General features: G+C 38.3%; 1 protein-coding gene across 8 annotated transcripts in view; it reads left to right on the forward strand.

Annotated features, from left to right (window-relative positions):
• The window catches only part of hts (adducin 1-like protein hts), a 103,163-nt gene that overhangs the window by 73,287 nt on the left and 3,848 nt on the right, over positions 1–26,028 (forward strand). For 3 of the 8 annotated variants that reach the window (XM_068380547.1, XM_068380554.1, XM_068380548.1), the window contains one exon: positions 19,612–19,679. In XM_068380547.1, the coding sequence (XP_068236648.1) occupies positions 19,612–19,679 (68 nt within the window). Of the gene's footprint in view, positions 1–3,338; positions 3,414–4,436; positions 4,494–5,695; positions 5,764–19,611; positions 19,680–26,028 lie in introns of those variants that run through there. The other 5 variants (XM_068380549.1, XM_068380551.1, XM_068380550.1 and 2 more) reach the window with 3 other exon arrangements.

A 26,028-nucleotide genomic window follows, 5' to 3' on the forward strand; every position in this document is an offset into this window, starting at 1 on the left:
GGTTTCTTTAATATTCAAAAGTTTGAGTGACAGATTAAGTGTTTACTATACCATACATAGTTCTTGAGCTCAAGGAATTTTGTATGTTCAGTGCAGTATCCACTTTATTATTTGGCATAAAATTAAGTGTTATCAAATAGTTATAGTTTTCCATTAGGTAAAACTTAAATTCTGTTTGTATAGTAAGTGAAGTTTTGATAAATACATGCTAATATTTCCATTAAGATTTCAGGAACTCAGAATGATCAATATGTTTACATAAACTCATAGGTGTAATTGAAGGTTGGGTTGAAGAAATATTCTACAGAGTATCAGAATTTGGAACTCCCTTGATAAATAGGAAATGCAGATTTTAAATTAATTACCTCCTTTTCTCCTAATTTTATGGAACCACATCTTACTTCTGAGAGTTATGCATTGTGGAATAAATGTAAATAGGGAGAGTATTAATGATTGAAATTAAAGTAATTCATTTGAATGATTGTACTGTATTACTGTGGTGTAAAGAATTTTTTATCATTACTGTCTGGATATACATGCCCTATAAATTTTACTTAAATGAATTTTAAATTCTTATATCACTAAAAATTAAATATTAGGTTGTAAAATTCAAGTAGAGAATGTGAAGAACTGTATGAAGAACTAATTTACCTCCCCTGCAAGTTTCTGTTGAAACTAGATTCAAAGAAAAAATTCAAAAACTTTTAAAGGATACTCTTGCTAATTACTCTTTTAAAAACTTACACAAGTTGTGTTCCTTTTTATAAGAAAAAAACATGTTCAATACAAATTCACCATTGATATTGATATATAGAACCATTTTGTGGATTTCTCAATATCCCTACTGCAGTGTTTTGTCTAAAAAGACTGGAGAAGAATAGATCATTATACATGCCCCTTTTTGGATCTTCAGGTGCTCTTCAAACATTACCTTGCCTTGTTATGAGATTGTAAGAAATCATGGGACCTGGGAGGCAGAGGGTTATTGTAGTAGAAGTGATAGATATGTATGGAAAAAATTAATTCTTGTTTTATCAACCCTTAGGATACAGAAAAGGTTAATCAATAGCATACCCTTACACCAAAAAAACCCAAAGTACTGTACCAAAAAAGCCTGAAACAGCTGATGAAAAAAAAAAAAAATTTATGAAAGTGTTTTCAAATAATTCTATATAATTGGGTACTCCCCACTTATATATGAAGTTCAATTCATTAATCCATAGTCATGATTGATAGTTAAACCCAGGATTAGTGACCAAGTATCCTCAGGTCCAGTACCAGTATTAGTTCTCGACAATATTTCGTAGTGTGTCAAGATGTATTTCCGGATAGGTGCTGTGACAGATTCTATAGAGCCTGAATCTGTAGATCTTTTTTATACATTACTCACTAAATCTGGTCTGTGTGCTTTGATACACTAACCCTAGAAATGTTTTTTATTACTATTTTATTGAAATTCTAATTTGTATTTTTGATGGATACCGCTGCTTTAGCAGGTACAGTAACTGCAATTTTTTTAAATTCTCGTTTGACGTTTAAAAGCACCTTTCTGATTCTGCTTTCATCATTGGAGCTGAAATATAACACACAGTCGAAATATGGGGGCTACCACCAGTAGGCTAAATAGCTGCAGAACCGTACAGCAAATAGGATATAACTTAAATTTTGCACTGGGTTTTAATAAAAAATCACTGGGTAATATATTGAAAATAACCAAATAACAGGATTTCTATTAGGAGACATTTTTTAGTAGTTTATCATTCTGCTGTCACTCTTAAGGAATCATACCTAGAGTGCCTGTACGACTGCAGGATGACCTACCACTAAAGTACACGATAGGTTTAGAGTTGACATACACGTAGCAGGACATAACTTGCTACTGTAATCCTTGTAAGTTGCTGAGGTATCTAAATGTAAGGTGGGAAGTGAAATACAATACAAAACTAGATTTGGCAGAGTAGGTCATAAATTACAATATAACACTATAAATTATTATTATAATGATGATGATCACCACCAAAAATCATAAAAATTTACTATTTCTGGCTTACCGAAAATTAAAAAAATGCTAGAGGTATTTTTGTTAATGTGTAGAGAAAATCAGATCTTGGGAAATCTAAAATGCACTTGAAAACTATGATTCCACAATTTAGAAGAAATATTCTTAAGAACAATTACTGCTTTTTGAGATGTAACAATCCTAAAAAGGAATATCTGAGGTGAATAGGATAGAATTGTAGATGGAATGGAATTTTGACAATTATCCAGTTCTACAGAGTGTGTGGTTTTTTGTTGAAATTTACCTGAGGATCCAAGAAATATGTGGTGGCATGCTTTCTTGTCTGTAGATAAAATACTGCAGCACCTGGGACATTCAGAGAACATAAATGTGGGTTGTATGGTAGTGTTGTGTTTGTGGTGAAACAGATAAATCTGATTACCTGTAAATAGATTATCATATTTTAACTGCAGGAACAGCTTTTATTTTATGGCTGCAAACATTTTTGTAATTGAGTTATACTGTATAAATATGAATACTACATTTATTGTGCGAGGAAAAATTTAATAACTTTTCTTGCATTAGTAATTTAAGGTACTTGTGGTGTAATGTGGGAAAATTTCTCTCCTTTAGACAGCCTAATTGAAGCTTTTCATATGAGTATTGCACTTTAGGGATAAAGTATTGTTACAATCATTTGTAATTGCTGTTGTTAGATCAAAATTTGAGTGACGAAATTTACCGTAGTTATTCTTCAAGCTATTGGTACCACATTCCTATACTTAGAGTAGATAGACTTATAACTTTTGAAAAACCTTATGCAATAAGTTAGACTGTTGTATTCCAATATGTTTTTGCAGCCCCCTAGGTAAAGTTGAAATAAAAATTATCTGCCATTATTCCTAAGGTTGTATCCATAGATGGTTATTAAAGTTGTTTTTGTTGGTGGAAAGGTAGGATGAAATTGCCTTTTTGGATTCCGTTACTTTCTTCAACTGTTCCCTTGTGGTAAGGAAATTTATTGAATGCATTTCTTAAATTCAGTTAGGTAATGGATTTCTGTAATGCGCATGATTGTACAACTTTATGCACCATGTGCATGTTGTGCTTGGAAGTATTTTGTTGTCTTATTTTTTCCTTATGTTTATAATTACATATTCTTTGAAGCATGACCAGTATTGTAATATTGATTTTTCTTTTTGTCTTGTGACTTGTGATGAGCATGAGTTGATAATGCATTACATTATTTTATTTATGAGACCTATTTGATTTCATGTCACTGTAGAGTAGTTTCCTAACATTTTTTTTTTGTTTTATGCTATGTTTGATTCGTGTGCAGATGAAGATGGAGTAAAGGAGCGTGAGCCAAGTCCCTCACTCGAGCGTTCCAAGTCTGCATTTTATAAGAGTGAAGGTACTTATAAAGTATTTCATTAAATTGCTATTTCATAGCTGTTTATTTAGAAATTTAAAGAAAATTAACAACACAAAAGTTCTAGATGAAGTGCTTAATGACTTTAGTTTATTTTAGATATACCAGTACTACATGTATATATGCACAAACACATGAAGTCAAGGACAAAATTATTAGTTACAAATTATCTTATGCCTGTGTCTTATGTTGAAAAATCCCGTAAAGTACAGAAAGAGAATGAACCGAGAATAAATCCAACTTTTTTTATCTTACCATTACCTCAAAAATTTTTATTTTGAATGCGTTTGAATAATTCAAGACAATTAAGGGGAGTACTTTATCTTATTCCCTTGATAGTACAAGAAGATTTAAGTTAATAAATATCTATATTTGAAACTCTAATGTAGTAAGTAGATTAATTTCAGTATACTGCATTTCTGAATCTCTCTTAATTTTCATATCTCTTTTATTGCACAGTTTACCAATTATTCTAATTTAACAAAAAGTAACAGCTTACTTTTATGCTGTTGTTACTCATCTACGATGAGTAAGCTGCCTTATCAACAAAAATACTGATAGGTAAAACCAATTCCATTACTGTAGAATTCTTGTGTTTGTGTATAAACTCATGATAGTTCCTGCATCATTAAAGTGATGATTAAATTTAAATTTTTAGATTTATAAAGTCTCAAAAATTGCTTTAATTAGGTGTAGCATTTTATTTTTCACACTAACATAATAGTAATTTTATTTTACTAACAATTTGTACCTTTTTTTCTTTTAAAGAGTGTTTTAGACGTAGAAATTAAATTTCTTTAGTTTATATATTGCTGTTTTCATTTTTTCTTTGGGCTTCTGAAGTAATCTTTGCACCTTTATTCAAGAAAGCTTTGCCTGTCATCAAATGTCTTGATTCTTTGTATCAGTAGTCAAACCTTGAAATGTATTCATTGACAGTTTTTGCAACATGCATGGCAAATACTAACCAATATTGCATGTCATTTCTATTGTCTGATTGATCAGTGGCAACTGAGAAACGGTCAGCACTGCAACGTCGCTCCTGCTCTCTTCCCCGTAAAGGTAAGCGATGATTTTGTAAAATTTTTAGTTTATTCTTTTAAGGTGGTTGCATTTATTCTCTTAAGGTGGTTGCAATTTAGTGGAGGTGAGGTGCAATGGGGTAAATAGTCAAAGGTTTGAATGTTGTTACTCTTCTCTTTGTGACACACTCTTCAGAATTTATCCAGTGCAATATCCATAACATAATGCTAGTAAACAAGGATTGAAAATTTAACTTTAAACGTATCTTGCAGTGTAAAAAAATACATGGGCATTGTACTGTTACTTCTGGAAAGATTAAAAGATTGGTTACTTTAATTTTTAATCTTCACTTATTCTGCTAATATCTAATTGTTTTACCATGTGTTTAAAAATAAATATTTGAAGTTTAGTATTAAATATTGATCTAATTAAAGTACGATATGTTTGTAATGCAAACTAATTATAGTCTCAAAAGTCATATTTTATCATTTTGAATTATTTTACTACCAAGTAAATCGAGGGAAGAAATTTTTACATGTACAGATCAGCCTCCATCTACCATTCTTTAATTGCTTTCAGCAAAGCATTTTCATATTACATTCATTGTTAGTCCTCTTGTAATCTAAAGTAAAAGTTTTTTACTTGAAAGATCTGTGTGTTATATTTAATATTTTGCCCAGGTACTTAATCCACTACTAAGAGAGTTACAAGGGCTCAAAATAGCCTTGAAGAATGATGTTCTGTTATAAGAGATTAAAATATATACTTTAGTTTTGGTCATAAACTTTTTAGTTATGTTGTACTGTAATTTGATGTATTTATAGAAAGGCAGTTTTCCTGCATAGTATTTTGTGTTATGGATATGGCATGGATAGTATTTTCTTTATTTAAAATAAGACATTTATTTTAAAAGGGAAATTCAGGAAATAGTAACCATATCCTATGATGGTTTAGTTTGTAAAGCTAAATTTGGGACAAATTTTGTTATAATTGTTCAAGTCAATGTGACGTAGGTTTCAGGAAAGTTCCTCCAGTAGTATCTTTTATTGTAATCCTACTTGAAGTAGCTTAGTCATCATATTCATAATTAAAAATTCTACATTATATGAATTTCGCTAATTCACTAAAGTACTGTAAAGACAAATAAGTTTTGGTTGTAAAATATTTTACCTTCGATTTTATGTGTTTATGAAATTTTGAACTGAAACTTTTTGATTTGCGTTCTTTTCCTTCCTGGCAAGTCTCACAGTTCCTTGGATGGGGTATGTTTTTCATACCATTATTGCCTTGTTGATCACATCAATTTTATTTTCATAGGTTGCATAGATATTTGATAGTAGCTGAATTTAGATTATATAGTCCAGGTAACACTGGCCTTGCATTAGAATGGTGCAACAAATTGCTGAGAGTGCATCAATAGCTGTATGGCTTCTATGAAGAGAATATTTCCCACAAATCCTGCAATAAGACATTGTCTGCAAACTTGGTATTGATTACAATGTATGTTTTTGAAGACTTGCTTGACTGTTGGCTGGCTGTAGAGATTTACCATGTAGTTCAAGAGTTCGAGTAATTGCACATAAGATCTTTTATATAATATTTAGTCAGTTTAAATATTTAAAAAATTTTTATGGTTAATATAAATGAAAATTCTATTTTTCAGGATTAAACAAGATTCATATTTGTGGGAAACCATATTTTATGTAGCCAAGAACTTGAATGTTTTACAAAGGGAATTTTTAATTTAAGAACACACTCCATGATTTAGTGAAATTGTATAATTTCATATAACATTTTATTAACTTACAGTTTGTAATGGTTATTATAAGGACAGGCTTGTATTATCACAACCCCATCAATCATATAAAGGCCAACATTTGTGGCCTTTTATATACTCCCATTATCTAACAGACTTTCCGTAGAATTTTCAGTGCTGTAAAAATCTTCACATCTCTGTTAAAGAATGCTTCATCTCATTTTGTCACTGCAGGATTGACACAAAAATATTTCGGGCTAAGGGAATCCTACGATTTGTCATGCCAACCACATAATAAAATGACTGTTAAAGGGCATTTATTGCATTGAAATGGGTGGTATGATATGCAGTCCCACCTTGGCTAATAAGGGCTAAGCAGTTGCTTAAGAGGAACTTATGTATACTGTACTTTAGCGAGAAGAGTGATATGGTGCACTAGACCCATTATCTCAATTTAGGAGTTTGGCTGGGGTTTCAATTTAGGAGTTTGGCTAGGATTTGAATTGGAAGGTTATGCCTGAAATATTACCCTAAATCTAAAACTTTGATATCTTAGCTTCCACAAAAGAAGCTATTGATGTTTAACTCTTGATAAGCCTATGGCTATCAAAAGTTACTTGTTAGGCTGTAATAAAACCAAAGGCTAGAGTGACATTATAATCATCATCATCCCCTTTACTGTATAAACAAGTAGCCAGCCTTCTCTAGATTAACCCCTGAATGAAAAGTAATCGTCTTGTATGATTATAACTATAAAAACGACAGAAAATTTGGTCTCTGGAGCTGAGGATCATATGTCTGTATGCTTAACTGTTGACTTTAGACAAGAAGCGATAGGCCATATACAACCTCTTGTTATTTGACACTGATTTCATTGCCTTACTAGTGGAATTAGTATATGTACTGTATTGGAAGGGAAGAAAACTTGAAAATTTTAAGGGTAATGACATTCTAAGCTTCCAAAGACGAAAGCAATTTAAACATTAGGGGAGAATCGTAGAAATATGAAATTTGATTTTGTAGGAAATTAAAACTTCTTTATTAGCTTTGTACATTTTCCTTTCAATTAATGATGAAAGGCCAATTTATGCAGTTATTAGCAATACTATAGAGTACAGTGCTGGTTTTTCTCATGTTTTTCATGAGATACAGTACTACATTTTTCAAACACTTGATCTCGGTTTCTTAGTGTTAGGTGGTTTCAATGACCAATAAATGGTTGGTTAGAAAGTTAGTATGCAAAGGTAGATTCTTACACTTATCTTGTGATTTTCATGTTAGTACCTGTTCTACCATTAGTGTGATGTCTATATTTGAATAGCTATACCCTAGTGAATGTGTGAAAGTCATACAAACTAAGGCTTGTCATGCTTATACAGTAGTTTGTATTGTACTGTATTCCAATATTTTACAGGGACTTGCGCAGTTGATGTGCCCCAAATGCTCTCCTAATTCCACCTGTAATACATATTATGATTGGTTTTGCATCTTAAAGAAGGAAGAGGTTGCTATGCACTGTATACTGTTAGTACTCCTTTATCCAGCTTGCAATAATCCTTATGGACTGAGGACCTTCGATGGATACCGACAGCCGCTCCATTTAGCTGAAGTTTGAGGAATGAGCCGGACTTTTCCGAATTCCGGCAGTGACGTCCAGCAGCCTCTTCTCCAGAAGGGGTTGGACCCTCTTTCATCACACATTCTTGCCCCTTTCCAGGCTCAGTCCCAGAGAAAGAAGGGGGTGTACAATGCAGAAATATGTCCCCTGCTTGCTGTCAGTACAGAATGCTTTGCTTTGCATATTCCCTCCCTCTTCCATACAAATCTTTACCATCTCTTTACATGTGACAGAGGTAGAACGATCCTGGATTTTTGTGCTGGAAGCCTTGTATGACCTTCGGTGACAGAACACGAGTTATTTATTTCCTCCTCTTGTTAAAACGGTTACTAGTAAAACTGCATCAAGTTAGAACTTTTGCTCCATACTCGATATTCACCTTTGAATATGAGTAGCCTCCTTGACCTTAGAGAATTACTCTCTTCTGTCAGGAGGAGTACAGTAATGGAGCTCACACTGACAGATTCAATTTGGGTTTGTCTAGCAAATGACGAGCCTTGTGTGACAGCTACTGCTGTGGCACCAGTTGCATGTGAGCATTCCCCCATACACCAATCACCATTAGGATAGGTAAGGTTATCTCATAAGTTACCATTGAGGCCACCTTCCTCCACAAGGAGAGAATGATGGAGCTAGCCCTTGACCTGCTCTCTAGGATTCGATCAGCTGTACTGTGAGGCCAGTGTGGCAGATAATCATCCTTCCAGGGATCGAGTACCAACACCTTCTACCTCCTTGGAACACTGGATGCCCTTAAGTCAATTGTTGTCTCTTTCTCTTAGCTATTGAGTAGGTCCCAAGTGAGAGACTACAATAGTCATAGAGCACATCTCTTTTCAGCAGATCATGAACTTAATCTACCTCTGTTGAAGAAACTTCTTGGTAGTGTTTGGATCCCTCCTTCTTGGGGTTATTACTTCATGCTCGAAGGGAGCTTTGAGGAGTCTGACTATCATGGGGACTTAATTCCTAGGGTTGGATGTTCCTCGTCCTTAGGGCACTGGCGCCTGTGCTGCTACCCTGAGGAGGGCTTCTTATGGTATTTTCTTCAAGACTGCCTCTCTTCTCTGTTTTAGCAAGAGAATTGGAGATGCTCCTCGATATTGTGTAGCTCCCTCTTCCTTGAGGGATTGGTCCATGCTCAGTCTTGACTATCCTGGGACTTGGGATCAGGCTGGGAATGGTACTCATTTATAGGGCACCGGTACAAGCATACGGCTGACGTCAGGTCATCATAGGGATCTTTTTCTCAACATTGTCTTTTGTTTCTGTTTTGTCAAGAAGGTAGGAGAGTTTCAGGTTCAACTAGTCAAACATTTGAGGGAGGGGGTTTTGTTGCCATTGTCTTCTCACAATTGTGACAAACATCTAGTATGCATCTCAAGTAAGGTAACCCTTTGGCATATGTTTTGAGGAAATATGTAAAGATTGGCTTTTCTACCTCTTCGTTTATCCCCTCAAGGGTATACAGCAGCCGCAATTGTTACACATTGTTGGGACGTCATGCTGGTGAGTTAACACGATGGAGCAGCTTTCTTCTGGCAGTGGTAAGGGAGGATGGGTCGTTGGTCTTTACCAATGTTTCTTTTGACGAGCTTGGTTTGACACTGCTGATACCATCTCCCTCATGGCTTCTAGATCCCAATGATTAGCTGATAGGAGGTATTGGAGTCTTCCTCCTGGCTCTTGTATGGGAACTATTAATGAGTGAATCTTCCTTCTGTATTTCAAGAGACAAAAGATTGTACAGTATATGGGTAGGAACATTTAAAAAATCTAGAAAGAAAAAAATTTTTCCCAGTTATACAAACCTGAGTTTTGAGTTTAATTGAATATATCGCCTCAACCACCCTGCTTTGCCAATAGACCTAAGATAAAAGTGGCTATTTTGTGGTTATGGTGGGGGGCTTTCTCCTCATGCCTATCTGTCATTAACCATCTATCTTGTTACTAATTCAATGGCAGTTCCTGGCCTGTTGAAGAAACATCGCTATTTTTATTAGTTTTTTTTTTTTTTTGTTTCTGCCAGAGGATTTGAGTAAATTATAATTCAATACTGTATGGTCATTCTATGAAGAATTTTATTTTCGTACAAATAGCTGTACTCCCATGTTTTTAATAGGGATTGCAATAATACCCACTACTTAATTTTCAATTGTAGTACTTCATAGAATAGTCATTTTATATCATAAACCCCCGACCTTCATCATTTCCCCAGTAATTCAAGTTAAAGGTTGACAATGAATAAAAAACAGAAGATGAAACAGAATAATTTCAAAACTGTGATTGCAATAGAAGATTGTTTACTAATCAGAGTCGAGTAGACTGTAGGTTTCCAACTTTAATAAGGTTTTGCTGTAATTAAGTGGAATATTATTGGTCTAAGGAGTAGGTGTGCTACTGTAATAGGGTGGAATATTGTCTGCCTAAGGAACAGGTTGCTGTTCAGAAATATTTTAACCAGGGATAGGACAGCTAGTTCAAGATTGATGAACATAACATTGGGTTAAAGATTTTAATTTTTTTTCCAAGCTGTTTATGGTAGGTGTCCATATATGTTATGCATTTAATGAGAGTTTCATACCTCCATTACTGCAAACTGAATTAAATTTACAATAAATTTAAACTGCTATTGAAAATGGCAATTCCTTCTCCCTTCATGAACCCTTGGTTCAAGTGACACTGATGCATAATCAGCTCCTGGGTGACTGTTCAATTTTTTTAAGCCTATATCTCATAAATCTAACTAAATACTTAAACTTCTACTGATTTATTATAATATATTAACAAGTTTCAGTCGAAATCTATTAACGAATTCTGTGTGGTTGATGGAATATTCAAGTTTTATATAATCTGAAACAAAATTCTGGTATTTTTTTCAGGTTTAAAGGATGATGATAAGAGTGTAAAATTTAGTTATCTTTGTCTGAAGGGCTTTATATATGGTACTTGTACCTGGTTATTATAATTCATGTAATACATTAATTTTGGAGGGGTATTTGATTTTTTATCTGAAAGAATTGAAAAGTAACTCAAATGAGTTAAAAAAAATGATTGGGCATATGTGGGTAAATTGGGTTTGTATTGTCTAATGCTAACTGAAATTTTTATAAGTGTATCCCAATAAACAGAGATTTCCCTTTTTAACCCCCCCCCCTCATCTGTTCATTGACACCTGTTGTATTTCTATACAGCAGTAGGCTTCCGAAGAGAAGCAAAAACTAGTTTACCGAACCTCATTCTACCCAAATTCAATCAAGACTTGAACTCGTGGATAACAGTTGTATTTTTTTTCCATAGACTAAGTAACCATGTTCATATTCACTGAATGGCTATTTGTAAGGAAAAATTTAACTCGTATTTATATTGGCCATTAAAAGTGTGATCTATTCTTATGTAAGAAAGGGGCAGGTCTGTTTACTGGTACCAAGGGACTTCATATTTTTTTTTGTCAATTTTATCAAGTTATACTTGCATATCCAAGACATCTTTCTATTAAAATCTTGCCTTTCACTTGGTACAATATTTTAAAAATCTGGAGAACATAATTGCCGAAGGCTACTATTCATACTTTTGTAAACATTTGAAGGAAATCCTTGAACATGTGAAGCCATTTTTTTTGGTGTGGCTAAAAATGAGTCTTTAATCTTCAAAGTTTATAATAATCTTGCAATTCATTCAGACAACTAAAAATTAAATGTGTAAGATGAGTTTGTTTGGTATTCAAATAGCAGTGAGGAAATATTGTTAATTCCATAAGTTTTCTTTGCCCAGAGTAAAAGAAGTTGTGGTACGTATAGATCTTAACCATTTAATTCACTAGTTTTTCATTTTTACATCTTTCAACTTTAATATAAAATGGTAATTTCTAACATCTGATCTAAGACAATCCTTCCAATGAAGGTATCAAACAGTGTTAGGAGCAATGGAAGTGTCTCCCATAATAATGTATGTAAGACATCTAAAAGCTGCATCCTGTGTTACTGTATTAATTTTGTGGTCATTACCATATTCCCAGTAATTTATAGTTAGGAAAAATATAAATATAAATCACATATCTATTTTTGAATGTTGGTATTTTACATGTCGCTAAGACTTATCTGGGTGGCCAGTATATGAGGTAAATATTCTTCAGTCAGTATACTTTAATTTTTCAATATTAAACTTACCCGATAATCATGTAGCTGTCAACTCCGTTGCCCGACAGAATTCTACGGGAGGGATACGCCAGCTATCACTATACTAGAAGGGGGTGTACTCACAAGCGCCACCTGTGGCCAGGTACTACAGTACTTGTTGTTGACGCCACCTCACTTTTTCCTCTGTCGTGCTTCCGGCAAGACTTTCTTGGATACGCTTATGATTTTGGAGTATTGTTCACGGTTTGGTGAAGTATTTCTCTAAAATTTGCAGCTATTCGCTATACTAGAAACTTCTATATTAGCTTAGTTAGCTTTTGGAATTAATTTTATGGTGACGAAGAGAGTATGAACTCTCTTTCACCTTTAAATGGCCGACCCTTCCCTTAGACGGAAGTGTTGGTGTCTAAGAGAGTATAGACTCTCTTTCTTAATTTTGCTTAACAAAAGTTATAGATTTATTTTATATCTCTCCGCCTTTTATAGGCCTCTTCGATTAACTTCCTTTTATTATAAAATTATTAAAATTAATTTTTATATATTCGACCTTTCCTAATGGTAGGCGGTCTTTTCTTGTACCGAAGTTAATTAACATTGAGCCCGTCATTTCGGTTTTACCTGTTAACATATTATGCTTTTTTAATGTTTTTGAAAGAATTTCTTTGATAGTCTCGTACTGTTTTCAAAGTTGAACTAACGTTTTGTTTTGTCTCTGCAGTTGTTGACGTTTCAGAACGTTCAACTTGCGCTCTATCGTTACGATAGAGAGAGAATTTTCACGGTGTCACGTTGCAGTAAGAGTAACCGTGTCTAGCGTTTTGTTCGTTCTTTCTTAACTTAATTGTTTTAATTCTTCAAAGGAACTTTTCATTTTGGGAAATATTTTCCTTTAACAATAATATGTTTTAACGATATATATGATTGGGCTCTTCTCTCAGGTTCTAAGTCAAGAGAGAGAGAGAGAGAGAGAGAGAGAGAGATAGAGACGGAGGGAGAAAGAGGAGGATAAACGTTTCGTTCAAGCGAGTAACGTTGTTATCGTTTTTGCTCTTCTCCCTAGTCTCTTTAGGGGAAGAAGGTAAACGTTTCTAGAGTTTTTCTTGTTCTCAAGCTTTATGCGGTGAGAGATTTTAAACGTAGTTTATTTGATCTAGTGTTTAGTCTCTTTCCAGCCACTGAATTATTTATCTTTCATTAGATTTTTCTGTTACATAGTAATTCTGTTTTCGCAATTACTAACTTTTGAGAAAGGATAGAATTGCGTGTTTCAGGTACAAACCACTTAAAGTTTCGAGTTCAGTGAAATAAGTGCAAACAGAAAATCAAAGTGATAAGTGATTAGCGCAAAGTGTGTCAGTGTTGTGCGTGAGGGTACTTCTGTGCGTGTCAGTCGTCCTCCCAGTCCGGGACCTCTTGCAAGCTCCCAAGCCCAGGGGAGAAGCAATGTCGAAGGGCAAAAGGGTTCGGCAGGCCTTGATCGGCGCACAGAAGTATCCTCGGTGGTTGCGGGCGTGTCTTAAGAGACCGTCACTCCCACCCGCAGACGATTGAGCCCTTATTTTGCTCGTCTGCAGAAGAAATTTCGGGGAGAAAACGCTGGTCTCAGGTCTCAAGACCTCTTAAACGTAAAGTCCAGACCTATGCCAGACGTACGAAGTTAGAGTTCAACAACCCGGATGCAGTCATTGGGTTAGCTCTGACTCTCCTCAGTCTCAGGTGACTGCACTCCGCCTAAGAGGAGTAAGGTTCTGCCACAACAGATCTCTGCTGTTAAGGCTTTACCTCAGCAGACCTTAGTGTCTGCCGACCCCAAGTTGACTCTACTGCAGTCCATGCAGTCACAACTTTCAGTCTTGATGCGTGAGTGTCGGGCTGAGAAGGTTGCGCCTCCGCCTCCGCCTGCACTCGCTCCGCCTGCGCTCGCTCCGCCTGACCGCAGTACCGCCTGCCAGGCGTACGATGTTGAGCCACGTTCTGAGTTTACTGTTCCCAGTGGTGTACAGCTCCCTCCGCCTTCCTTAAGGCAACCTCAGCAATGGGATCAGGAGGCTTATACCTCTCTTCCTCCGCTTCCACTTGCTTCTCCACCATTGATGCAACACTCGGTTGAGGTACAACAACCTCTCCCATCCATGAGTCAGTCTCCTCAGCTCTCGCTGCAGCTAGCTCAACCCTCCTCAAGGCAAGCACAACACCTTAGCCTTGCGCCTCAGGAACCTCAACTCGCGAGACAATTACTGCGCATCCGCCAACCACTCAGCAAGCGCAACCCTTGAGGCAGCAACCTCATGCTATGAGTCAGCCACCTCAACGCATGCATCTGCCTCTTTCTCCTCAACTTGAGAAATAACAAATGACAATAATAACACCTCATTACTTTCATACTTGCATTTGTAATCATATACATGTATGCCTACACAAACATTATGATAATGGAGGTTATTTGTCTTTCTTATATAAAAATATATATGTATTCCTTGCAATATATTTTTAACAATATCGCAAAATATGGCAAAATATCTTCAAAACAAAAATGAATCATGAGTTATGAATGTAAGGTAAATATTATGTTGATATTAAAACCCCATGCAAGCATGCATGAAGCACTCTAGCACTGGTCTTGGAATTTCTGAGAAATGTTAAACGCCATGCAACACGCTCTGCTTACCTTACAGCATGCTCTACATACAGCATGCTCTGCATACAGCATGCTCTGCATACAACATGCTCTGCATACAACATGCTCTGCATTCAGCATGCTCTGCATACAACATGCTCTACATACAGCATGCTCTGCATACAACATGCTCTGCATACAGCATGCTCTGCATTCAGCATGCTCTGCATACAACATGCTCTGCATACAGCATGCTCTGCATACAACATGCTCTACATACAGCATGCTCTGCATACAGCATGCTCTGCATACAACATGCTCTGCATACCTTACCGCATGCTTCTCAGTCATACATCTTTGGTTGTTGCCAACTCACTAGACTGTCAAGCAGTTTCATAATGTTGCCTTCTAGTCTGCTGCTTTTGCACCATTGAAACCCTCACTGAGAGAACTTAACTTTTCTCGGATATGGTCCCTGTAGATGAGAAAGTGCTTTTCTCCCTCCTTCTGATATTCCCTTGAGGACACTGTCATTTGGAGAGGAGCCTTTAGCTGCGTAGCCTCCTATGGACTTTTATTTAAGCATAACATGCTTCCAGGGAAGGTAATGGTTCCATTTCAGTCACTAACCCCGTCTGTTACCACACCTGCTCCCATAGACCTTGAGCTGTGTTGCAAGACATACAGTCCAAGCTTAGTCCTTGTTAAAGGATTTCTTGTTTACGGAGTCAGTGTGTCACTGGGAAGACGTTCAACAACCAGCAGAAGTGACTTGTTGTGACGCAGTGCGGCAACCTCAGCAACCCGATAAGGAGTTGTCTGTACGACCCAGACAGTCTAGACAGCTTCGGGTTGTCACTGTACTTCCTCGCTTGCCCATGGTTGACAGTTCACAGACTGTGCAGCAGTACCATGATCTTGTGTCCGGCTCCGTCAGACGACTGGCTTTTAAGAGCTCCCACAAGTCGTCGCTGTCTGGAGATTCTCAGATGGACTATGGATCTGACCAAGGAACTGGGCCTCCTGGTCAATTTTGAGGAGTCTCAGCTCATCCCATCCCAGACCATTGTCTCCCTGGGTATGGATCTTCAGAGTCGAGCTTTTCGGGCTTTTCCGTCGGCCCCAAGGATCTTCCAAGCCCTAGAATGCATCCAGAGCATGCTGAGAAGGAACCGATGCTCAGTCAGGTAGTGGATGAGTCTAACAGGGACACTTTCATCGCTGGCCCTGTTCATCGTGTTAGGGAGAATCCACCTCCCCCCCTTCAGTATCATCTAGCTGCTCACTGGATAAAGGACATGACGCTAGAGACGGTCTCAGTTCCTGTTTCCGAAGAGAGGAGGTCTTCTCTCGCGTGTTGTAAGAACAGCTTTCTTCTCAAGGAAGTCTACCTTTGGCTGTTCAGAAACCCGACCGCCGTCTCCTCTCGGACACATCAGACACGGGCTGGGGTGCGACTTTGGACGGACAGGAATGATCGAGAACATGGAATCAGGAGCAAAGGACACTTCACATCAATTGCAGGAGTTGTTGGCGGTTCTTCTGGCCTTGATAAACTTCAAGTCCCTCCAGCTTAACAAAGTGGTGGAGGTGGACTCTGACAACACCACAGCCCTGGCTTACACCTTCAAGCAGGGAGGGACTCTTTCGTGAAGTTGTTCTAGATCGCAAGGGACCTCCTCATCTGGTCTAAAGATCGAAAGCTCACGCTGGTAACGAGGTTCATTCAGGGCGGTATGAATGTCATGGCAGATCACCTCAGCCGGAAGGGTCAGGTCATCCCCACAGAGTGGACCCTTCACAAGAATGTTTGCAGCAGACTTTGGGCCCTGTGGGGTCAGCCAACCATAGATCTGTTCGCTACCTCGATAACCTAGAGACTCCTATTGTATTGTTCTCCGATTCCAGACCCAGCAGCAATTCACGTGGATGCTTTTCTGCTGGATTGGTTCCATCTCGACCTGTATGCATTCCCGCCGTTCAAGATTGTCAACAGGGTACTTCAGAAGTTCTCCTCTCGCAAAGGGACACGGCTGACGTTGGTTGGCCCCGCTCTGGCCCGCGAGAGAATGGTTCTTAGAGGTACTGCAATGGCTGGTCGACATTCCCAGGACTCTTCCTCTAGGAGTGAACCTTCTACGTCTACCTCACGTAAAGAAGGTACACCCGAACCTCCACGCTCTTCGTCTGACTGCCTGCAGACTTCCGAAAGACTCTCAAGAGCTAGGGGCTTTTCGAAGGAGGCAGCCAGAGCGATTGCCAAAGCAAGGAGAACATCCACTCTCAGAATCTATCAGTCTCAAAGGGAAGTCTTCCGTAGCTGGTACAAGACCAATGCAGTTTCCTCAACCAGTACCACTGTAACCCAGATTGCTGACTTCCTGTTATATCTAAGGAAAGTAAGATCCCTTTCAGCTCCTACGATCAAGGGTTACAGAAGTATGTTGGCAGCGGTTTTCCGCCACAGAGGCTTGGATCTTTCCACCAACAAAGATCTACAGGACCTCCCTAGGTCTTTTGAGACCTCAAAGGAACGTCGGTTGTCCACTCCAGGCTGGAATCTAGACGTGGTCCTAAGGTTCCTTATGTCATCAAGATTTGAACCTCTCCAATCAGCCTCTTTTTAGGACCTCACATTAAAAACTCTTTTCCTCGTGTGCTTGACAACAGCTAAAAGAGTAAGTGAGATCCACGCCTTCAGCAGGATCATTATTTTCACATCTGAAACGGCTACATGTTCCTTGCAGCTCGGTTTTTGCTAAACGAGCTTCCTTCACGCCCTTGGCCTAAGTCGTTCGAGATCCCAAGCCTGTCCAACTTGGTGGGGAATGAACTGGAGAGAGTACTTTGCCCAGTTAGAGCTCTTAGGTACTATCTAAAAAGGTCTTAACCTTTACAAGGACAATCAGAAGCCTTATAGTGTGCTATCAAGAAACCTTCTTTTCCAAGTTCTAAGAACTCAGTTTCTTACTATTCAGGCTTCTGATTAGAGAAACACATTCTCATCTGAAGGAAGAAGACCTTGCTTTGCTGAAGGTAAGGACACATGAAGTGGGAGCTGTGGCTACTTCAGTGGCCTTCAAACAGAGCCATTCTCTGCAAAGTGTTATGGATGCAACCTATTGGAGAAGCAAGTCAGTGTTCGCATCATTCTATCTCAAAGATGTCCAGTCTCTTTACGAGTACTGCTACACCCTGGGACCATTCGTAGCAACGAATGCAGTAGTAGGCGAGGGCTCAGCCACTACATTCCCATAATCCCATAACCTTTTAACCTTTCTCTTTAATACTTTTTATGGGTTGTACGGTCGGCTAAGAAGCCTTCCACATCCTTGTTGATTTGGCGGGTGGTCAATTCTTTCTTGAGAAGCGCCGAGGTTAAAGGTTGTGATGAGGTCCTTTAGTATGGGTTGCAGCCCTGTATACTTTAGCACCTTTGAGTTGATTCAGCCTTCCAAGAGGAACGCTGCGCTCAGTAAGGAAGACGATCTTATTAAAGGCAGAGTAACGGTTCAAGTCGACTTCCTTACCAGGTACTTATTATTTCATTGTTATTGTGGATAACTGATTATATGAAATACGGGATACTTAGCTATCCTTTAGTCTTGTACACTGGTTTTTCACCCACCCCCCTGGGTGTGAATCAGCTACATGATTATCGGGTAAGTTTAATATTGAAAAATGTTATTTTCATTAGTAAAATAAATTTTTGAATATACTTACCCGATAATCATGATTTAATTGACCCACCCTTCCTCCCCATAGAGAACCAGTGGACCGAGGAAAAAGTGAGGTGGCGTCAACAACAAGTACTGTAGTACCTGGCCACAGGTGGCGCTTGTGAGTACACCCCCTTCTAGTATAGTGATAGCTGGCGTATCCCTCCCGTAGAATTCTGTCGGGCAACGGAGTTGACAGCTACATGATTATCGGGTAAGTATATTCAAAAATTTATTTTACTAATGAAAATAACATTTTTAAAGTTTTAAGTATTAGGTTAGGTTTATCTAGTCATAATGTTCATTTGCTTTCCCACCATGAAGTAAGTTCCATTATTTTCTCTTAGAATTTGTTTCAAGATTAGTATTTTCAATAACTTTCATCCCATTCCCCCTGTTTATTTGTGTCAAGTGGCTTTATTTATTTGCACATGCAGATGCCTTTTTTAATCTGATCATGAAGTGCAAAGTTACACACTGGGTTAGTTATGAGAACTTGACCGTTGAAATGGGCAAGAGGAATGCCTTTCTTGGTCTAAATTTCTTCATTTTAGATGTGTGGTATATTCATCAAGTGAATTTATTTTTATTCATGGCATTGGATCTTTCATTTTTATAAGGTGCTACTTCAGTTGGAACAAAGTCGTATTTACATGGACTTGAAGCTCTAGTGAAAAGGAAAAAATTACAGGATTGGATATGAAAAGAAAATATATACTGTAGTGTAAATAAAGTAGTAATGCTATAGTAGTTCATTATTTTAATGAATAGACTTATTGTATCTAAGGTACAAGTCACTTATTTCATTTTGAACTTGTATTTTATTTGAAACTACAGTACTAATTGGAATTTAATTTTTATAATAGTATGCCAAAGGTAACAATACATTTTATGTGCTTTGCTCTAGATATAAAATACATTTTGACATTTGTATGCTTCTTATTAGTTGCCTAACTGCTTAAGCTAGTATGTTTATCATGGTAATGTTAATTTTAGTGACTCTACTTAATGGATGAAGTTTTTACGTGAAAGTACAGTGAAACAAAGGTCCTATAGTTATGAAATAGTTCCAAATTGATTAAAAAATATGTTGGCATGATGGGTTATATTGAGAGAGAGAGTGAGTAAGTTATGTTTAAACTGCTTAATTTTGGTGAAATATTTATAATATCAGTATAGCTTAATAGGAATATTCAAGCCTTTCACATTTTCCCATAATCTAATGCAATACCAAAAAGTTAGGATATTCCTTGGCCCTTCTTTTATTCATACTAAGGTATTTATTCAGTCCTCTATTTCCTTTTACAGGGGAGACAGTAGCCAATGGTGATGATACTGAAGCACATCACAGCACGTTCTCGCACAGTAGTAAAGAGGTTTGTGTTACACTGATGTTTTCAAGTCTAATTATATAAATACTATAACCTTGTTACAGCAAGACTAAACAGTCAATGGGTGTAATCGGTTTTAAAATACGGTATTTTTAAAAGCTTATATAAGATATCGAACTGGATACAAACTATTGTCTTACTAGAGCATATTACTTCTAATGTATTTTGGTATAGGGTAAGCTTATCACTTTTAAGCAACCTAAAATAAATCATATTTGAGTATATATATTAGGAAATGGAATCCAGTGAAAAAGGTATTTAAAAAGATGCTATAGATTTAAATTGGAATTATAAACCTGCATAACAATATTTTGTCCTATGCAAATACAAACCCTTGTCATTTATAGGGGTTACAAATTATCTATTTCTTGCCACACCTAAAATTAAAGAAATCTTGTGGGTCTGGCAACATTTTTTATTGTTGTATTCTATGTTCCCAGTTCACTCATTGTTGCTATGCTCTGAACAGCCTTCTGCTCAACAGCTGTCCGTGCTGTGCTTTTCCTTTTCATTTCTTGTAATCATGAGTGCTTTTCAAGTATGTATAAGAACCTGTCCTAGCCTAAAAGGTCTCGTCCTTTTGGCACCTTCACATGTCATGTGGAGGTAGATCCCCATGTCGAGGTAAGAGGTGTTCCATTTCTTCCCCTTGTGAGGGTTGTAGGGAATGGTTGTCTTCCCAATGGTAAAAATTCAGTAGCCGTCGTAAGAAGAAAGCTAAAAGAGATTGTTCATGGTCTGCTTCTTCCTCTAAAGAGGGCAAGTAGGAGAACCCTTCTGTGACAAGCCCTGAATTTTTTCCAGATGAGTGATCTCCAACTATTCTTTGTGAGATAGAAAATAGTGTGATTATGGCCCTCTGGCTCATCAATGAACTAACTGAACCAGGATTTATTTCAGGAACCAATGATTTCTCCAGAATTTCTAAATCCTCAAAGATAACCAACCATCGCCACAAACGAGTGTGCTTAGCATGGAGTAACAGATTTTTATTTCAGATGAAGGAGAACAAGGAGATTTCTAATCCCTGATACAGATTTCTGTTAATTTAAATCAATTACCATCTAATAATACGGCAACATGGATCTCACACCGGTTGGTGAATAGACAATAGGAATCTCCTCCTTTAACATATGAGTAGTTATATTGCTCCCACCAGTCATGCTAAGGACCCAAATGGTAAGTTTTGCCCTAAAAAAAAATTATTGATGTTTCCAGACTCCTCATGATGTGTAAAAGTGCAAAATAAGACCAGAAAAATTGGTTGTATGGGCCTAGTCCGAGTGCGAATCTTCCCTACGTCCAGAGATGCACAGACAGACTGTGTGTCCTTTCCCCAAACTTATGGAAAAGTGTAAGCCTATAAATGGCTCAAAACATGAAAAAAAGTGGGGTCACATACTCCGCCACATACTCCGCCTGAACGTGCCATTAATAATATGCGTCCGCAGAAAAAATACACGGCCATCATTCCAAGAATGTCACCAACACCCCCGATCAGGCATGACACAAACTTATCGAGGGAACGCCACCAACATGCTTGATCATGTATGAGACAAACTCATCGACTAGACGAGTACATTTGTTATCAGATATCAGAGGAAACCATAGATCCACTTTTAGTTCTGCCGTTTCCTCATGTATACCCATTCTGCCTATTGGGAACAGCAACCATTAAGAGAAGCAGATCGGATTCCCCCATGCTCATTACTCTTCTTACAGGCATAAGGAATCTGTGGGATACACATGAACAGTATTCAATGCCAGAGGGAGTAGAAGCATTTCCTCCCATTGCCATCTTATCAACATGAACAACTGACACAAGACAGAACTTACAGCCATTCGTCCCTTTTAGCTCCCTCGTGTGTATCAGGAGTGAGACACGAGGAAAGACGTTCATGGAAGAATTAAAAATTATAGTCTTTCCAAAACAAGAACCCAATCATTAAGGCACAGTCCTAGAACCAGGTTCCCAATTCATGAATCAATTATTATTTGAGATTCCCCAGAACAAAGTACTGAAGTGACAATGGAAGTGACAGGTGTTGTTCCCATAGAAAAAGAAGTATCCTCATTGGAACCAGGGGAGGCATTCCATTTTCTGAAGATCACGAGTCACGCAAGTTGCTTAAGTCAAATCAGGCAAGACATGAGCTGATTAATAAGGAAATCTTGAACGCAGAGAACTCCTTGAGATCCAATCGGTCAACGCAACTTTCTCCTCCAACTCTATCAAGACACAGCAAGTTTTATGTACTTACCGGGGCTTATCGTGTCAGCTTTGAATTGACTCGGACGTTTATGAATTTGACGTGGCATGCTCGGTGGGAACTTGAATCGTCATCCCACCTCCCTTTCTGCCAGAGTTGCAGAGTTTGGAGGCATAGCACTGTTTGTCTTTCAGGCTTGTTCCTGTCTAGACCATTGGTCAGAAGCAGTTTCAGACTTTGCATTTTCTGAATATCTCTCTTCCTGATACAAAAAAGCAGTATGAAGATCTTGTCAGATTGGTGGGTTAAAACAGAGTTTGTCCTCCATCAAACAGTCTTTTGCTGGGGAAACTGCATACTGAGGAGAAGAGATGCAGTACGTATCAAGTTACAGTACTAAGGCATACAACTCGGAGATTCCTTTAAATTAAGAAGGAACTCTAATATTATGTACCATCCAACACTTTTCCCACCAGCAGAAGTTCCTTCGACAGTGGAGAAATATGAGAGGACTTGTGAAACATTATTCCTTAGAAGAATTGCAGCATCTTGATTTTCAGCTTAACAAATACCTAGGCTCCCCCCCCCCCTTGCAAATAACCTCCTCCTCATCTGTTACTAGAACCAGATAACAACCATCGGTATGAAACAGTCAGTGCCCTCAACATCCTTTTGTTGCAGGAGTCGAAGTACCCATCAGAGATGGTAGATCCCCTGACTTGACTACGTATAGGGGGATGCCTGCAACTTCACTGGACAAGGTGGCAGTTCCTCGGGCAGATCCCTGGGCTGTAGAAGTTATTGCTCTGGCTGTCATGTCCCGTTCATGAGCTATCGCTCTCTGATGATCCCATCATTGTATTTGTTGGCCTCCCAAACAGATCTGCTCTTAGAGAAAGAAATTTCACTGATTCTGGTGAAGGAGAAATTGTCAGGATGTTGGGTACCTCTCATAGACCTTTCCCACTTGAACCAGTTTGTGCTTCAATATTAAAGATGGAGACCACAGATAAATGATACAGGCCATCAGAAAGAATGCTTTCCTACAGGGCATAGGTCTACAGGACGGGTGCTTCCAATCTCAAGCCATCCGAGATCAAGGAAGTACAGTACACTAGTTTCATTTTCAGAGAGAAAATTTACGAGTTCAAGGTATTGCACTTTGCCTGTCAACAACTTACGAGTTATAGGCTGAAGTCTAAGTATGAACTCTAGTCTCCTCATGGACACATGTTGTGGGAATAAGACTTGCAATATCTAGATGACTGCTACCAACTGGTAGAGTTAAGATCTCGGCTTATCCGCTACAGAGAGCTTCTCACATTTCGCCGTGGTCTGGGTATCTGGTTTAATTAGAAGTCGACACTAGACCCGCATCGTCATCAATGGTACTTGGGCATGGACATGGTTTCGGTCCAAGCCAAAGTATTTACATCTTGAGACAGAGCCCAATGTTTAAGACAGATCGCAACACCGTTCCGTAAGGAGGAGTTCCTTCCAGCTCACTTCTGGTCATCTTGCCTCCCTAAAGGAACTTTTACCCTTAGGGAGGACGCATCTTTGCTCAGTCCAATGGGCACTAAGGAGCCAGTGGTCACAGACTTCAGTGCCCGTCAGCTCTAGTGAAGATCCCTTAAGACTAGAGAACGTCTCTCTTGTGGTGGCTGAAGGAGGGAATTTGTTAGCTGGATTGCCTCCGCCGATTCCAACAGGATTTTTTTATCTTTTCAGAAGCTTCTCACCAGGGATGGGAGCCCTCAAAGATACTCTAAACTATCAAGCTCAATGCAGCATATGTAGTGTTGCTGCACTTTACAGAGGCAATAAAAGGTCTCTCAGTAGTGTTGATGAGCAACAACACGACTGTAGTGACCTTTGTCAACTAACATGAAAGCTTAGTGTGCCGCCACCTCTGTCAGTTGGGAGCAGGAATGCAACAATGGGCACAGGTAAATGATGTTCATCTGTCAGCCTGATTTATCTCAGGGCAGAAGAATGTGATAGCAGACAATCAGAGCAGACTAGGGATAAAAGTTGGTTCAGAATGGTCTTTGGATCCTCTTCAGACTTCCTGGAGTTCTCCGACCATAGACATTTACGACACACATCTGAACAACAAACTACCAGTGTATTGTTTTCCACTCTTGGACCTGGCAGCAGTATTGGAAGATGCTTTTTGACACTCCTGGGATGGAATGGACACCTATGTGTTTCCCCCATTCTACCTGATCTGTCAAGTCTAGAATGAGATCAGGTTATCACAATACCCAAGAGTAATGCTAGTTGCACCAAGGTGACAACAGGTGGAGTGGTACCCTGACTTTCGAGATCTTCTCATAGAAGTTTCAAGAGAACTTCAAGAGGAAGGCTTTACGAGACAGACTGCGGAGCAACTTTCAGGGTACCTACAAGTCCTTTGAAGAGGTTTATCAGGCAAACTGGTCCACTTCTATGATTGGACCTACAGAAGGAGTAACTTATCTTGGTTACAGTGGTAAAAAGCTACAACTCGGATTTAAGCCAGATTCTTCAGACTGAAGGGAATTGATCTCTCCTCCTTGAGGAAATTTATGCTCTAAACAAAAGCTTAAAGCACTCTTGCCCCTTGGGAACTCAAACCCCATCCTGGGCCCCCTGAAACTAACACCTTAGGAACCTTTTTGCAGAACATCGGACATGGACCTTATATTGACGACAGCATTTCTCTTAGCTCTGGCATCATCAAAGAGAGTGAGAAAATCATATGGTCTATCTCATTTAATGCCACATTCCCATGGTGGAAAGGTCTGTATTTTTCTTTTATGTCAGATTTCATAGCTAAAACCCGAATTCCATCAATGACTGATAACCAATTATACTCCTTTATCATTTCCACAATTAAGGAGATAACTGATGACCCAGACAATATGTTACTTTGCCCTATAAAGGAAGTCCATCTTTACCTAAAGAGGACTTTACCCTTTCGTCCCTAACTTGTTTTTAGGCACAGGTTGAAACAAGAAGGGACTAACCAAGAGCGCTATCTCTTTCTGGTTATGAGAGCTATTATGAAATCATACAAATCTTCAGGAGAAGCACCGACTGTGGGCCCCCCCTTATGACATCCATGGTATTGCTGCAACCTTAATGTTCCGCAAGAACCACTCGATGGCACAGGTGCCTTAGTGCTGTGGTCTGGAAGAGACAGACCATTTTCACAGCTAATTACTTGAAAGTTTTACCCTCACACTTGGGCACATTCTCCTTAGGTCCGGTGGTAGCTCCCAACAGATAATTTAGAACCTATGCCCTGATAGGATAATTAACATGTCATGTCATCAGTTATTTTCAGCATGTGAGGCATGAGAGTAGAAGGAAAGTACCTTCCTTCCTTTGGAGTATCTACACTGATAACCAATAATGAAGGTGAAAATACCATTGGGACATTACATATATATATGATGTATTTCAAATTTAGAAATTATCAGATCAGGTGTGGCTGCAACATTTACCAGCCTTTTTGAGGCTGACTTCATGACCAACTTGCCTCTTATGCGAGCCAGTCATGATAATCATTATGCTATAATGTGGTCAAGTATCACACAGATGCCCTAATCTTGTCATGCAAGGACTTCCTCCCACCCAAGGAAGATACCCATATAAATGAGGTGCGTTTGTATTTGTGAAGTAACAAACTACAAATATTTCTTAGTTATACAAACCTAAGCCATTTATTTATATTGATCACCTTATCCAGCTCATAAGTCATAACCAATACTCAAGTGGAAATTGAGCTGAAGGCTTCTATGCACCTACCCAGTACAACTGGGAACAATGCCAGACCCACAGGATATCCTTAATTTTGGTCTTAGCAAAACGGCAATAGTGTAACTCATATAAATGACTCAGGTTTGTACATCTAGAAAAAATAAAGTTTACTTTAACATTTCTAGTGTTTGTGAAAAATGTGTAAACATGCCAGGGTTGATGACATAGGGTGAACATTATTTCATGGTGGAATAAAAATGTTACAATAGTCTGAAAATAATGTTAAAATTTTTTTTTTGTCTTGGGAAGATGGGTGTTCTACCGCTACCTTCAAAGAAAGGTTGCAAGTCAGTAGGATGAGCTGTGCTGTGTAATTG

Source organism: Palaemon carinicauda, chromosome 9 (assembly GCF_036898095.1).
Source record: "Palaemon carinicauda isolate YSFRI2023 chromosome 9, ASM3689809v2, whole genome shotgun sequence".
In the NCBI taxonomy this organism is placed as follows: Eukaryota; Metazoa; Arthropoda; class Malacostraca; order Decapoda; family Palaemonidae; genus Palaemon; species Palaemon carinicauda.